General features: G+C 44.4%; 1 protein-coding gene across 1 annotated transcript in view; it reads right to left on the bottom strand.

Annotated features, from left to right (window-relative positions):
* Positions 1 to 529: 529 nt before the first annotated feature.
* LOC142666689 (protein 4.2-like) overlaps positions 530 to 15,857 on the bottom strand; it is a 38,951-nt gene continuing 23,623 nt past the window's right edge. The window contains exons 14-17 of the mRNA XM_075846844.1: positions 5,173 to 5,445; positions 2,995 to 3,149; positions 2,778 to 2,911; positions 530 to 1,098 (exon numbers count right to left, since the gene is read on the bottom strand). Of these exons, the coding sequence (XP_075702959.1) occupies positions 930 to 1,098; positions 2,778 to 2,911; positions 2,995 to 3,149; positions 5,173 to 5,445 (731 nt within the window). The 3' untranslated portion in view covers positions 530 to 929. The remainder of the gene's footprint in view (positions 1,099 to 2,777; positions 2,912 to 2,994; positions 3,150 to 5,172; positions 5,446 to 15,857) is intronic.

Here is a 15,857-nt window from a genome sequence, read left to right as displayed (position 1 = left end):
TAGTCCTGGTGACGCGTCTCTCTCTTCTGAACGTAGCCCCGCCTCCTGGGATGACGCTGTAGACCATGTGACCGCTGCAGCAGTCACATGGGATGAAACGTCATGACAGGAGGCCGGGCTGCGCTAAGAATAGAGGAGATTTTTTTTTGCCTGCAAAATACTGTGTGAACAGGGCCATACATAAACAGCACTTTGAGATAATTTATTCACCGTGTCAGAAGAGCTGCTCCCACTCAAGTCCTCTTCCGGCGATGTCTTCCAGGCGAGGTCTTCGGTCCAGACGTCCAGTCCTTCACCTCCAGCCAGGCTCCAGGTAAGTTTTGTCCATGTGTGTCCGCGGCTGCGCGCGCTTCGTTCGCGGGTGCGCGCGCGGCCGATCGCGGGTGCGCGCGCGGCCGATCGCGGGTGCGCGCGCGGCCGATCGCGGGTGCGCGCGCGGCCGATCGCGGGTGCGCGCGCGGCCGATCGCGGGTGCGCGCGCGGCCGATCGCGAGTGCGGGCGTTCGTGGGTGCGCGCTCGCGAGTGCGCACGCGCGGGAGTTTCCTTGTGCGCGCGATCGGGTGCGCGCGCGCGGGCGGACTGTTTGACAGCCCCCCATGACGAGGGGAGGGGGCCCGCAGCACCAGCAGCAGCAGCAGCAGCAGCTCACGACATTCTTTTGGTGAAAAAAACGGGCCCCATTACAGGCCCGTTTTTTCCTACCAAAAGAATGTTGCGGCAGTTGCCGGGCCCCCCTTTCAGTTAGGTTTGGCCGGGCCCCTCACACCACTACCCCTAATACCCCCCTGATGGCGGCCCTGTCTAGGAATGAGTTAGTTCATTGCTAGGACTATACATTTGGAGATACAAAGATTATGTCCAGGACTGTATTGTAGAAGCTTGTATGAAATGTTCTCTAAAGTTGCATTTTCCATCACATGTCTCTTCCTCAAATGAAGTGCAGATTTTCAGATGGGAGAACGTCTAGACCTTGGCTGCTTATCACCTCACAGAACTGTGTGCAGTCGAATCTGACATGCAGCTTGCGATCACCGCTTCGGCTCGGAGAAAAGCTGATGGTGCAGTGACCGGTGGTATTTGGGTGAATGTTTTCACATCTAAATCAGAACAGACAGCACAAACTTAGAAAATATGTAAATGCCAAAAAAAGAACATAAGCAAAACACCAGCCTTAGGCCTCATGCACGTAGCGTATTCTTGATCTGTATCTGTGTGTCTCCTATTTGGGACCCCCCCCCCTCTATGTGCCAGTAGAGAGAGCCGCTCTGGCATCTAATGATACATTTGCCTTGCAGCGACCGTGGCAGTGGAAGTGTGTGTTGGGCCGTTCCTTCTTCCAGACATAACAGCTGATTGCTGGGGGGGGGGGGGGGTGGGTTGGTTGTATGGGTATAGAAGCCAAATTATTTTTTAAAAACGGGTTGCCTAATTGAGACATTTGGATATGATCAACACTCAGAGGTGTTCCCCCTGTCGGGACTGTGGGCTTGCATTGAAAAACAAAGGTTCCTCTTTTGATAACATGAGATGGGCGGTGTAGATTTTAAAATATTTTCACTTAATGGTGTGACTGCAGTTAGCCCCAATATGCTACTCCCCCATGTCACAGTCACAGGGGTCCAGGAAGCTGAGATATTTGGGGTTGTTTGGTTGAGTCCTCACATCGTAGAGTTGCCCATACACTTAAGATAGCTGTTCGACGGATCTCTATCTTTCCCCACTCCTGCATACTCATGCACATTGGCACTGGGCAACATGCCAGATCCTTCTTTCCCCTGCCATCGGAGGAGGGACGAGACATCCCCATACACATCAGATTCGGTTTATTGTCATCTGATGTGTATGGGCACCTTAAGTTTTTCCTTTGCCTTTTTCTAGGTGAGCTCTCCATGTTCTCCGAGTCTACATAATGTGATTAATCATCTGAGACATAAGTGGTATCCTGTTTTCTGAAATACCCTTCCTCAATCTGACACATTAGGACATTAGATCTAAGAATTTACATAGAAATGTCTGAGCAGCGCTGCTCTCAATTGAAATCTGCTGTGATATAACCTAATACTTAATAGAAGTTGCCATTTCAGCAGGAGGACTGTCTCCTCAACTTTTTCTTACCATCCCACATAAACAGACTGGCATATTTTATGCCAGGCTAAGTTAAGGAGATAAAAGGAGTGATTTGCACCAAATCTATTAAAAGTTGAACACCTCTTTATAAATTTGGCCCATTTTTATCTGAGAAAATAAAGATTGTGGCAAAATTTGTTATTTTCACCTATTTTTCTTAATAAATGTGGCCTAATAACGTCACCTACAAGGACACGCCCACAAAAAATTCACCGATTTTTCTTATCTCTGGAGCTCTACTCTAAAATATGATCCATCTAAACTCCATCTAATTCATGCCTCATAATTAAAGTTGTTTTTCAGTGAGTGCAGAGACTCTGTACACTTACACACAGCACAATAGCGAGGTATAAGGTGAAAGAGGCAATATTATTTTTTAAGATATGTCGCAAAGTTTATTGTCTTGGCTTATACGATTGATTTATGGAAAAAAGGTAAATAATGGGCAAGCTTTAAATTCACCAAAAGTGAAAGTCAGCACTGGTGAATCTATTTAATGGCTGGCAAGTTCAGCACAAATTCAATGAGTGAATACACTTTTAATATTAGATCTAGGCTGATGTGTATATTACAGGCATTTCCGCTTAAAATCATTGGTTTGTCCAGTGAGTTTTTATCAACATTTCAAAAAAAGACCAGATCCACTTACCTATACGACCTTTCCTTGTGTATAAGCCCTTCTCCAAATACTGTTATAACGCATCTCTCTAGTTTCTCCTCTAGTGGGTTTGTGATACTGATAGTGACTGTGACAAGACAGTATTGTAACGCCTCCTCCGGCATCTGGGAATATGTGGAAATTTTATTAACTGATGTCACATTCTGCAAGGTATATTTTATTGCAATTCCTGGCCGCCATTGCTTACCTTAATTACAACCTTTGGTTTGAATATAATAATGTCCTTGCTTATACATTGTGTGCCAATCACATCTTTAACGAGGCCAATGAGTCTGATCACATTGGTTTTTGATGGAGAGACGGCATACTCGAGGGGATGAATCTGAGCTGTCACTGTTTTATCTAATAGCAGAAAATTATAGTTGTGAATAAAGGGTTAATACAGATCAAAAATTAGCGATGACAATCATTTATCGTAAAAGGTAATCAAATATGTCATTTGGTAAGCTTGGGAGGTGACGTCTGCAGTACATTATTCTAACTGACAAACATAAGTAGAATTGATTTGTGTACATAGCAAATGTATATTAATAATAATGAATCATTTAATTTAAAAAACTTTATTTGTCCGCAGGGTCAGACTTGCCGATTATAGGACCATAGGATACTCCAGTGGTCCCAGGTCCTGAAAAGATATTGGGGTCCAGTAAAGGAAAACTCTCCTAAAAGAGGAGACAATGGGAAACAACAACCATGGCATTCGGAAGGAGATATTAAAAAAAATCTTATTTATTTCATTAAAAATAAGTTTAAAAAAAAAAAAAGCTAAATATTGTCTGGTGTTTCTGTACATAAATAGGAAAGAGAACTCTGAAGCTGGGAAGTAGATCGGATCACTTCCTAAGATTTATATTTTGGGGGTTATTTTACAAGAAAATCTATTCATTATGTACATTGCTGACAGCATGGGTTATATGGTTATAACACAATGAATAGTGGATATGTGTTTGTTCTGTATAGTGGGAGGATGGTCATTAGAATAATTTACTGTAGTGGTCCCAAGATACCGCAGTCGCAGTTAAAGGGGTTCTCCGCTTTTAACAATCTCTTTTTGTTGGAAGCATCCCCCATTCAAATCAATGGACAGACCGTGTAATCCGCAGACATGCTAGATCCTCCAGAGCTAGAAATTAGGGTATGTTCACACGCAGTGTTTTCAGGCGTATTTCGGGGGCCTTTACGCCTCGAAAAACGGCTGAAAAAAATGAAGCTGAATGCTTACAAACATCTGCCCATTGAAATCAATGGGAAAAACAACATTTAGTCCATACAGGGTGTCTTTTTATGACGCTGTTTTAAAAAACGGAGCGTAAAAAGACGCGCCGTAAAAAGAAGTGCATGTCACTTCTTAAGGCATTTTTTTGGAGCTGATTTTCCATTGAACAATATGAAAAATGCCCCAAAAAACGCCTCAAAAGAAGCTCCAAATTCATTTTCAGCTTCAAAAACGCCTGAATATCAGGAGCTGTTTTCCCTTGAAAACAGCTCCATTTTTTCAGACGTTTTTGAGTTTGCGTGTGAACATACCCTAAGGGTATGTTCAGACGCTAGACTAAAAACGTCTGAAAATACGGAGCTGTTTTCAGGCGAAAACAGCTCCTGATTTTCAGACGTTTTTGTAACAACTCGCGATTTTTGCAGCATATTTTACGGCCATTTTTGGAGCTGTTTTTCAATGTAGTCAATGAAAAACGGCTCCAAAAACGGCCCGAGAAGTGTCATGCACTATTTTGACAGCGACGCGTAAAATGACACCTCGTTGGAACAGAACACCGTAAAACCCATTGCAAGCAATGGGCAGATGTTTGTAGGTGTAATGGAGCCGTTTTTTTCAGCCGTAATTTGAGGCGTAAAATGCCCGAATTACGTCTGAATCCACTGCGTGTTAACATACCCTAATTCTCTAATATGGTACTAATATGGTTAACCAGAAAACCCCCTATAAAGGAAATCTGCCACCACATAATATAATCATCTATAAGCTGTTCATAGTATTGTACTGGTGTTATTTAGTAAGCTAATTACTACAATTCGTGGACAGATTCCACGAGAGTCGCCACGGTGGTTACGACTATGTCATATGTGAGCGAACAGAGTTCAGCCACAAGCATTTCATACTCTTTGGCCAATCGGGCTTGAAGGTGCCGTTACTGCGCACACTTTCGGAGGTGTTGTTCAGAGGGTGTGATATCACAGGCTGAAGCACAATACTTTGAACTTCTTAGACTACGTTCACATGAGCATGACAGATTTTACGCACGTAAAAAAACGCGTAAATCTCAACGCACAGCACGCGGACGAGATTCACGCTTGTGTAAATGAGCCCCTATATATGTCGATTTCATGTATCCTGTTGAGTAATTACCTTCTTTTGCCTGCAGAGACAATTCAGACTGTTCTTTCCAGAAGTATGGGCAGCTAATCCCATTGTCGTCCAGATACAGAGCGTAAAGGAACACACACACATTCTTCTTTGTTTGGCTGTGGTTGGAAACTTTCATTGCAAGAGGAATGTCATGCGCATAAAAGACTGTATCTACTGTTTGGATGCTGAGAGAAAGAAGGTCATCATCATATGCTTTATCGCTGGAGTTGTCTTCTGCATATTTATGGAATTCCCCCAATTGATGAGTCGACCCTGTCAACATAAAGATTTAGTTCCATTTACGGTACTCCGTTCACAGTGATATATTTCTGCATGATATGGTGAACATACACTGTATTCATGTGTACTTTATAGCAAAGAATACGGTTCAATCACGCTGCTTGACCTGAACTTATTCTATTTTCTGATGTCCACTTTACCCTACCTCTATCCACTTCTTCACATGCTGAAGATTGACACTTCTTGCGGTGTCTTAAGATCTCACTAATCACCTGGCAAGCACCATCAGAGCATCTTCCATGCCGTCCTTGGTAGCTTTTTCATTTGGATTGTGAGCTCGATAATACCTACAATAGTGATGGACCTAAAACTTGTTATTTAAACAATTTTTTTTGTCAGTGTGTATAGTTCAGCAGTGCTTTTTTTTTTTTTTAGACAGTTTTATAAATGTTTTAGCATATATATGGACAGAGACATAAAAATATATCTGGGCACACAAGCCCTGCATTACAAAACATGTGCATTTCTTCAGGGATTCCAAGACCATATAATAAACGTCTGACTATACTAGTCAGATATAACATTAAAAGACCTCATACTGTGCAGTCTACTGAAGCCAATAGTACCCTCTCCATCCCCACTAGACTGCATGTATACCATAACCCTTAGATAACATAGCTAGGGATAGCCTAATAGTAAATTGACACAGGACAACGTGAACGTTCCTTTAACGTGGCTTTACTCGGGGTCGGCCACAGCTTTTATTATAAATATAACAAATATAATTTAACCTTTTTTAAGGTAAACACCCGTATGCTGGCCTACCAACATAGGTGGGCATGTAGGTAATTCACCTTACCAAACCGCCAGCTGCGACAAAACAACATTTCGCCCATGAACAGAACATAAATTAATAAACACAAGAAAAGTGCAAAATACCACACAATACAATAGTAGAACAACCTCCGCTCTGAAGGCAGTGGCATCTGCCAATGCAACTTTGAAGTATTGCTAACCGCAAGGCAAAGAAAGCTACCCTGCACCTACGAATGCCGGTGATGGTGCAATATTTTTTTTAATTTTTTTTTATTTTTTATATAACACTGAACATTAATTTTCACAAGGGGCGGGCGGGCGGGAGGGAGGGAGATTGCAATGTAAAGGCCAAAAGAGGCCAAGACCCAGAAGACAGCTCCTTAAATACACTAGGAAGGAGGGAGAAAGGAGAAGGACCATAACCCCTCCCCCCGGATGGAGGGGGCTAAGATCAGCAGCCAGAGGTAAGAAACTTATTAACCACTACCCTTGCTGGGCATGCAACAAATAGCTGAATCCCTAGCTGGGGCCCTATTAGTTTTTTACCCACGTTACCTGCAGTCAAAGACCCAGCGGTTAAACACCTATGGGTCTACTAGAAACCTCCCAACTCCTGTTCCAGAAAGAAAGTCCCTTTCAGCCCTTTCCCCCTCATTTTATACTAGTTCTCATTCAATCTGCCCAAAGAACCCATTAGGTTTTCCAAAAGATACCATTTTGTCAATGTGAATGGTGTCATAATTTGTGGATCTCTTCTACTGTAAGATGTCGTGTAGTAAAGGCCCTCCACTTTCTAAAGAAGCGTGTTGTTTGCTCTTCTTGCCGTGTCCTCTCTTTCTATATACAATAATTTTTTCATTTGCGCTAACATTTCTTGTTATACTAAATCTTCCCGCAATAAACCAGCAAAAGTCCCTCTCCAACATTCAGAAGCAGTAGAAATTGTATGAAGTTACTGAACAATCCTCCCTACATTCCCTTCGAAAATGTTCCATTCATTTATAGCTTTCATAAATATTTATTTCCTCATAAAATAAAATCTGGAACCTGGAGATTTTGTATGGTTTACTACTTTTCCACAGTAAAAACACTTTTTTTCCAAAACTATTTGTTTTTGTGCCATGTTTTAAGAGCCATAATTGTTATTTTTACGCCGATGCAGCTGTATAAGGTCTTGTTTTTTGTGGGACGACTTCTAGTTTTTATCGGTACCATTATGGAGCACATGCAAGTTTTTGATCACTTTTTATCAAATTCTTTTGAAGGCAGGATGAACAGAAAACAGCAATAACATCTCAGCGACACTAATGGAATGCCTTGTTGTAGAAGAGCCAACAGTGGCACGTTTGTACCTGCTAGCAAAGATACACAAGAACTCGAAACAAGCAGCTGGCCACCCAATCATTTCAGGGAGAGGGATTTTGTGCGACAACTATCCTTAAACCTTTGGTTGAAATGCTTCCTTCTTATTTAAGAGATTCTTCAGACCTCCTCCAGAAACTGGAGGGTGTCCATTTAGAATTAAATATGTTACTTGCGACCTGCGATGTCGATACTCTGTATACCAACATCAGACACCAGGGTGGCTTACTAGCAGTAGCCTATTTTTTTACGGATGAATGATATGGAACCTTCGAGGTCCCAATTTATTTTGACATTACTAGAATTTGCACTGACGCATAACTTTTTCACTTTTAACGTGTCCTTGTACCTGCAGCTGCAAGGCGCTGCTATGGGGGCAGCTTGCACACCCTCATATGCGAACTTGTTTCTGGGGAGAGGTACCTGTTTTTGTCTGATCAGTTGGCGTCAATGAAAAATGTGGTTCTGTGGAACAGGTTCATTGATGACATTTTCCTAATATGGCAAGGCACAAGGGAGGAGTTTTCCTGTTTTGTGACAGAGCTGAATGACAACTGCAACATTTGATCAACGTGGAAGATTGACAATATGGTGATTGATTTTCTAGATGTACTTATCATGCGCGATGACGAAGGCTATATACAGACGGATGTCCACAATAAATTGTAATACGAGCGGGTCATCTACTATGCCCAATGCCCTGTCTTCACATTTATATTGGCCTTACTACAAGACCTCTCAAAATACGGATGAAGGAGCATGTAAATGGGATTGAGGCAGTTAGGGGTACTGAACCAGGTATGATTGAGCACTTGAAACCTTACCAAGGCATTTTCTTTTGCATCGTGGATGTGATTCTAAAGGGTTACGAGTAAAAGAGATCGACCACATTGAGTTGGACCTGTGAGGCGGGTCGTTGATGAAGAACCTTCTGAAATTAGAGGACCGATGGATTTGGAAACTTAAAACAGTCCAACCTTTGGGTCTCAACGAAAATTTGGGATTTGCAGCAATCCTATTAGTGGTGTAAGGGATCTCCCATGTGGAGTTTTTATGGTATCCAGTAATGATTTAGTGGGTATCTAATTTTTTTAATTTTGTCTGTATTTGTAGTTTTATTTCAGATTTGGTTTCAACTGTGTTTTTATTGAAAATTTTTCAAAAATATACATATAACTTAGAGCAGCATGAAGGGCCATGCAATTCACATAGTAAGACAGTAACTTTCAATAGACAGACAAAACATCTGGGAAAAAACACAGGGGTTTAAGGGGGTGAGGGGGGGGGGGGGATAGTCGGAGCTCCACCTACCACCTAATCTTGAGTTCCCTGTATCCAATACTTGTCCCACGGGTCCCACACCACTTTGAACCTGTCCAGTTCATTGTCAATAGAGGCCGTCATATGCTCCATTGTACGTATTTCCCTAATTCTAGTTACTAAGTCGATGTGGGAGGGAGGGGTTGTCTGTCTCCATTTCCACGCTATCAACGTCTTAGCGGCTGTGAGAAAGTGTCGAAAGAGTCGAGCTGGTGATTTCCCCAAAGACCTAGGGGGAACATTTAGGAGGTAATGAAGAGGATCTAAGGGAATATCCTGCTGCAACACCGCCAATGCCAAGTTCTTAACTTCCAACCAATACTGTTGTACCAGTGAACAGCTCCAGAAAATATGGAACAGATCACCTCTCTGACCTCTACAACGCCAGCATTCCGACGGAATACCCGGATTGAAGCTATGCAGAAAGGCAGGGGTGTGGTACCAAAACATAAGGATTTTATATTGGTTTTCCTTATATGCAGTGCAGATGGAGGTTTTAGCTGCTTGCGACCAAATAATCTGCCACAATGAGAGCGGGATGGATTTATTCAGTAAGGCCTCCCACTTCAACATGTATCTCTGCCCAGGCGGAGGGGAACCCTCCGGGGATAGCAATAATGCATAAATGGCTGAGATAAGCCCCCTAGTGGTGGTAGCATACCGACATAACCTTTCGAAGCTTGTAGGTGCAGTAACCCGCGTGGATCTAAAAGTTTGCTGCATGTAATGTCTAACCTGAAGATAGTGAAAGAACGCAGCAGAGGGAATATTATGATGTTTTTGAAAGTATGAAAACGGGTGAAGCTCTTGCGTGTGGGGATCAACCATATCAGCCAGGTGAAATACCTCAATTCCCGTCCACAATCGGACTATTCGGGAGGTAGTGCCCCCCGGAATAGTGGGAGTGTAGAGTACCGAAGTCAAGGGCGGGCAACCCGATGCCAAATGGAAGCGGTTTTTACAGGTTTCCCACACCTCCCTTTGAAATCTCATGGGACCCAATAAAGATGCAGTCGGCATTACCAGTGGGTTACCCCATAACAGGGAGTTTGGGTGGACCGGGGCCATCCATAGCTTCTCTATTTCGGTCCATTTATTGTACGCCCTTAAAGACACCCAGCTGGGTATGCGACGGAGGTGTGCCGCCCAGTAGTACTTCACCACATCAGGGACCGATAGCCCACCCGCAGATCGACCCGATAATAAAACTGATTTCGGAATTCGATGTCTGCCGGAATGCCATATGAACCTGAGGATAGAAGACTGCATGGCCCGCAATTCCTTCATAGGTACTGCTACCGGCAAAGTCTCAAAGTAGTACAGTAATTTAGGGAGCAAGGTCATTTTGACCGCTGCTATGCGCCCAAAAAATGACACGGGAAGAGGATCCCACCTGGCCATTAGCTGACGTAGCTCTACAAACAGAGAGGGGAAATTAGCCTTGTAAACCGACGTATAGGAGGGAGTGAGTTGAACTCCTAAGTAAGTCAGGGAGGTTTCCTTCCAGTTGTAGGTGTAGTTGTGTTTGAGTAGCTGGAGCTCCTGGTGTGGGACATTAAGAGGGAGCGCTTCCGTTTTAGATGTATTAGTTTTATATCCTGACAGCCTCCCATACCTACGGAGAACTGTAGTAAGGTTAGGGAGGGAGGTATGAGGTTTAGTGATAGTCAAGAGGACGTCATCTGCAAACAGGGAAACCTTAAACTCTTTATCTTGTATCTGGACCCCCGCTATATCCCTGGATTTCCGTATTTGAGCTGCTAAAGGTTCTATGCATAGCACAAATAAAAGTGGGGATAGGGGACACCCCTGACGTGTACCATTCCAGATTTGAAACGGAGGGGAGGTGGAGTGTGGGAGTTTAATTGCCGCTGTCGGTTTGGAGTAGAGACCACGCAGTGCTGTCAAATAAGGGCCCGAAATCCCAAATGAATTTAGAGTTTCGAACATAAATGGCCATCCCAAGCGGTCAAACGCCTTCTCTGCATCTAGACTAAGAAGGATCGCCGATTCCTTTTGCTTTTGGAGGGCATCAATGAGGTCAAGGGCCCTTCGTGTGTTGTCTCCTCCTTGCCTAAGAGGCACAAAGCCCACTTGGTCTTTGTGAATCAAAGAAGGGAGCCAAACATTGAGTCTATTAGCTAGAAGACGGGTGAAAATTTTTAGATCCGAATTCAGAAGGGCTATGGGTCTGTAATTGGAGCACTCTGCGTGGTCTTTACCCGGTTTAGGGATCAGCGTGATATGAGAATGCAGGAATGTTTGAGGGATGGGAGAACCCTGTAGGAATTCATTAAATAAGGAAGCCATCCGTGGAACCAAGATCTCTGCAAAGGTCTTATAATACCCATATGTAAAGCCATCTGGTCCAGGGGCCTTACCACTAGGGAGGTCCTTCAATATATCAAACAATTCCTCCGCAGAGATCGGGGCATTCAGGGATGAAAGCTCCTCATCTTTCAGTTTAGGGAGAGCACAGGAAGAGAGATATGCTTGCAGCGTTTCCCTCCGACGAGCCGGATCAGGTGGTAAGGTATTTGGCAGGTGGTATAAGGATTTATAATAGTCATGAAAAAGTGTGGCTATCGTGTCTGGGTGATGCTGGAGTATGCCCGCCTTATCCCGAACCGCCTGTGGAGTACGAACAGTCGCCTGATCCCGCAATAGTCTGGCCAGAAGCGAGTGCGCCTTATTACCTTTGTCGTAATATTTCCTTTTTGTGTATAGTAATGACTTTTCTACCCCTTCATAGCTAAGTCCTTGAGTTGTGCTCTAGCCTCTATCAATTTCCGTAGTGTCGGGACCGCCGGTTTAATCCCCATTTCTCTCTCCAACTTAGTAATTGTCCGATGGAGAGCCACCCGCTTGGCCCGAGAGTCTCTTTTCAATCTAGATCCCATTACTATGCATTGCCCTCTCATCACCGCCTTATGCGCCTCCCAAAGAGTGGATACTGAAGGAACCGATCCCTCATTAAGTGCATAAAATTCCCGCATATGTCCGGCCAGGCTGTCCCTAAGAGCAGGGGACTTAATCAAAGTTTCGTTTAAGCGCCAATGACATACTCTCGTATTTGGTTTCCCTATCTGCAGGGACACAGAAACTGGTGCGTGATCTGACCAAGAGATGGGGTCTATATTCGCCCCCTGGAGCGCACGGAGGGCAGGGACATTACCAAAAAAGTAATCTAAGCATGTATGAGTGCTGTGCGTATGGGAGAAGAAGGTATAGGACCTATCACCTGGGTGATCCACTCGCCACAAATCATAGAGCTGGTGCTCTCTAATTAGTTGCCTAAAACGTGTAGAAAGTCCTGTAAGGGTGGGCGTCGGAGTAGCGTGTGTAAGAGAGACCCTATCCATGGACGTGGAGAACGGGACATTAAAATCTCCTCCCACCAGCCATGCCCCCCTAGGAAGCTTCTGGAGTTTAGAAAGGAGTCTACGTAGGAATGGAATCTGTGCGGTATTAGGAGAGTAAACGTTACATAAAACAATGGGCTGTCCAAACAAAGTCCCCTCTATTATAACATATCTGCCTTTCGGATCTAGATGTGAGGTGTGAACTTGTATGGGGCAGGAAGCTGCTATCAAAATGGCCACCCCCTCCCTTTTGCGACCTGACGAGGCAGAGTACACAGCAGGATACGCCCCTCGGGCAAATTGGAAAGTTCTAAGTGTGAATCTAAGTGTGTTTCCTGCAGAAAAGCAACTTCCGCTCCAAGCGATTTCAACTCCCTGAGAAGCAAGCGTCTCTTCACATTGGAGTTGAGACCCTTGACATTAAGTGTGACAAATTTAACCATGGTCAAAGATGTATGAAAGAGTAATGAAGGATGTGGAAAGTGCGGATGTATACAGCTCACAGTTATGTCGGGGCCAGTCCCATGTCGGTTTCAAAGCAAGCAGTGTTCTACGGCGTCCTTCTACCTTGGAGGTTCTTGGAGGATTCACTGTCGTCTCAGGTGTTATTTCGGATGAAAGTAGGAGGGCAGGGAAAGACACTGGGGTAAAGACGTACCAGGGAGACAATACACATATCTGCAGTGAGAACAAAGAGAAATGCATGAGATCAATGAATTTCAAACACACTCAGAAAATACTACCAGGGAGAATACTATACCCTGGGGCGGGTGATATTAAAGCAAAAGAAAACTGGTAATACAATATTACCCTTTGCAACTCTCTCTAAAAACAGAGGGAGAACTGCAAAACAAATTACCCCTATCAAAAAAGGAGGTCGGGTCTCAACAGTCGAGGAACCTAGTACAAAAGTACGTATAAATACGTACAGGCCGAGAAAAAACAAAAACAAAAAGGGGGTGAAAGAGCCAAGTGTATCCCGGGCAATCGCGCCCTGCCACAATTTACGTTAACGAATTAAAGAGAAGCAACATAAAATCAGAAATATAATCCTAAATGCATTTTTAGCCTAGGATAGTGCAACTGGCGAAGGGAGCAGCTGGTATGGGTGACCAGGCTCCTTCACATATATTACGGAGGTGCCGTGTATCTGTGCAGCGTCCATCAATTCAAATCAGGTCTTGGTGAACTTCGGTTAGACTGTCGTCTTGGAGAGGTCCTCCGCTTATTTCGGACCGACTGCCAGACTGGAGGTGGAGACGAAGGCGGCAAAGGAGTCTCCCAATTCTGCATCTTGGGCGTTGGTATACCAAGGGAGTCACAGAAATGAGGCAAATCCCCTGGGTACCTCAGGGTTGCAGAAACACCATCTCTTCGGGCTGTAAGGGAGAACGGAAACCCCCATCGATAAATAATATTGTGGTCCCGTAGGGCTGCGAGAAGCGGACGAAGCAGACGTCTTTTCTGTAACGTAATCCAGGAGAGATCCGGGAATAACTGAATCGGCACACCGGCATACTCCAGGTCTTTACGCTGACGGGCTTTAAGCATAATGTCCTCCTTAGTGCGGAAATCCTGGACACAGCAGATGATATCTCTGGGCTGAGATGTAATGGATTTTGGTTTCAGTGCTCTATGCGCTCTGTCAAGCGGTATCCGATTAGACGGGGGTGCACCCAAAAGGTCGTTAAAGATAGTCTCTAACACGATGGGAAGATCTTCAGACCCCGAGGGCTCCGGTATGCCCCTTATCCTTATATTATGACGGCGACCTCTGTTATCCAAATCCTCTAGATGCAGTTGCATATCTCTAATGGACGCCAGCTGGGAGGACACTGAAGACTGTATCACAGAGACATGGCGCCTAGTGGCATCGTGGTCATCTTCTAGAGCCTCCACCCTCGTAGCAATCTGCTGTATATGCTGCGACACCCCCGCCAATTCTGAACGAAAAGCTGCCTTCACTTCTTGTATCATACTCTTAAAGTCCTCTTTAGTGGGCAACTGTGAGAAACATTCCCTCCACATAGGGGGCACATCTGAAGGAAGTGAGGCTGAATCCTCCAGGTCAGAATCTGAGGCATATACAGGGGCCTGGGCATAGGGGGTCAAAGATGGTGTATCCCCCAGATCGTCTCTCCTCCCCGGCTGCTGGATCGTGGGCCGTTGAGGTTTAGGTGCAGGCCAAATCTGTAGGGCCATTTGTGCTGAGGGCTGTGACATTGGTGGTTCAAGCAGGTGTACTGGGGCCTCTGACTGAGCTGATGCTCCTCGTGGCCTGGCCTCCATTGCTCCTGGGATAGGGGACCCCCTTCCCTGCTGTTCACAGGACGAGGTGGAGGACAGCTTAGGGGAGCTGGGAGGGTGAACTTTAGCCATCCGGCTATTCAGCTTACCCTGTACGTGGGGCACTGTCTCCTCTCCCTGCTCGGACATCTCCCCTTCCTTCTGACACGAGGCTGTCCAAGATGGCTGCGGCTGAGGGAGCGGCGTGGCTTGCCGCCGAAGAAAGTAGCCGTCGATCGTTGGTGGAGCGGCGGCGACCTGGTGCTGTGCTGCAGGGGTGAGTCTAGACCCTTGGGGTCTTTTTTTCCCCATATGAGGCACCTTTCCCCGCTGTAGGCTGCTGGATCTGCGTGGCAGGGCGCGGAGCTCTCAGCTTATGCGACCGGCGCCATCGACTGCTGGCCACGCCCCCTTATTTCAGATTTGTATGAGAGGCTTTGTGGAGCCCATTGTGAGACATGTTCTAATATAGAAAAAGCCAGACCAGACACAAAGAAGTGGATCTCTTCTTGATGCTCGATGATCCCGCCCTAACCTTAAAACATATTATTTTATTGTCCCTGTTGCAGTATTTTTACTAATGCAATATCCTAACTATTTCATTGGATGGACTTCCATCCCCTTTTGAATGACACGCACACACTTTCTTGGTGTGTGTGTCTCATACCCACCTAGATGCTGTTTTTCTAGAATCATATAACATTTTTGCACATAAGGAGCTGTATCTCGCAGATCTGCAACTTCGTTGCAGACCTACAGCATTATACTCAATGAGACAGTCACATTGTACACACTTCTAACTTGTGTTATCCACTTTATTTAGTGCAAGACCTTTTGTATCATCTTCCACTTTATCTAGTGGAAAACTTGAACCTAAACTTATATGTATTTCACATTTCATTTTACTTTCATTATTTATGTTTCCATTAAATGTACACTTCCTCGTGTGATGATGTGTCACATGGTTTTCCATGTGTCACCCTCTCACATGAATAAGATTTTTTTCATGCATCTCACTCTCTTTTATATAGTGCATATATGTGCCCTATAGGGACACTGATATTTGTGTTATCCCATTTTTTACACTTATGTTTTTTGATTCACACACTTTTTTCCACTGTCAGACTTGTGTTTATTCACTCACATTTTTAAAAACAACAAATATCCTATTGGCAGGTTGATAACATAATAACAATAAGTTTTTATGTAATCAATTTTTTTTGTCACTGTTTAAATAATAACAAATAATATATTGGTTTGCGAAATATAGGGACAGAATAGGGTCAGAGTATTGGTATA

Source organism: Rhinoderma darwinii, chromosome 13 (genome assembly GCF_050947455.1).
Source record: "Rhinoderma darwinii isolate aRhiDar2 chromosome 13, aRhiDar2.hap1, whole genome shotgun sequence".
Lineage (NCBI taxonomy): Eukaryota > Metazoa > Chordata > Amphibia > Anura > Rhinodermatidae > Rhinoderma > Rhinoderma darwinii.
Note: the sequence above shows the minus strand (reverse complement) of the source record. Positions and strands in the feature narration are given on the sequence as shown.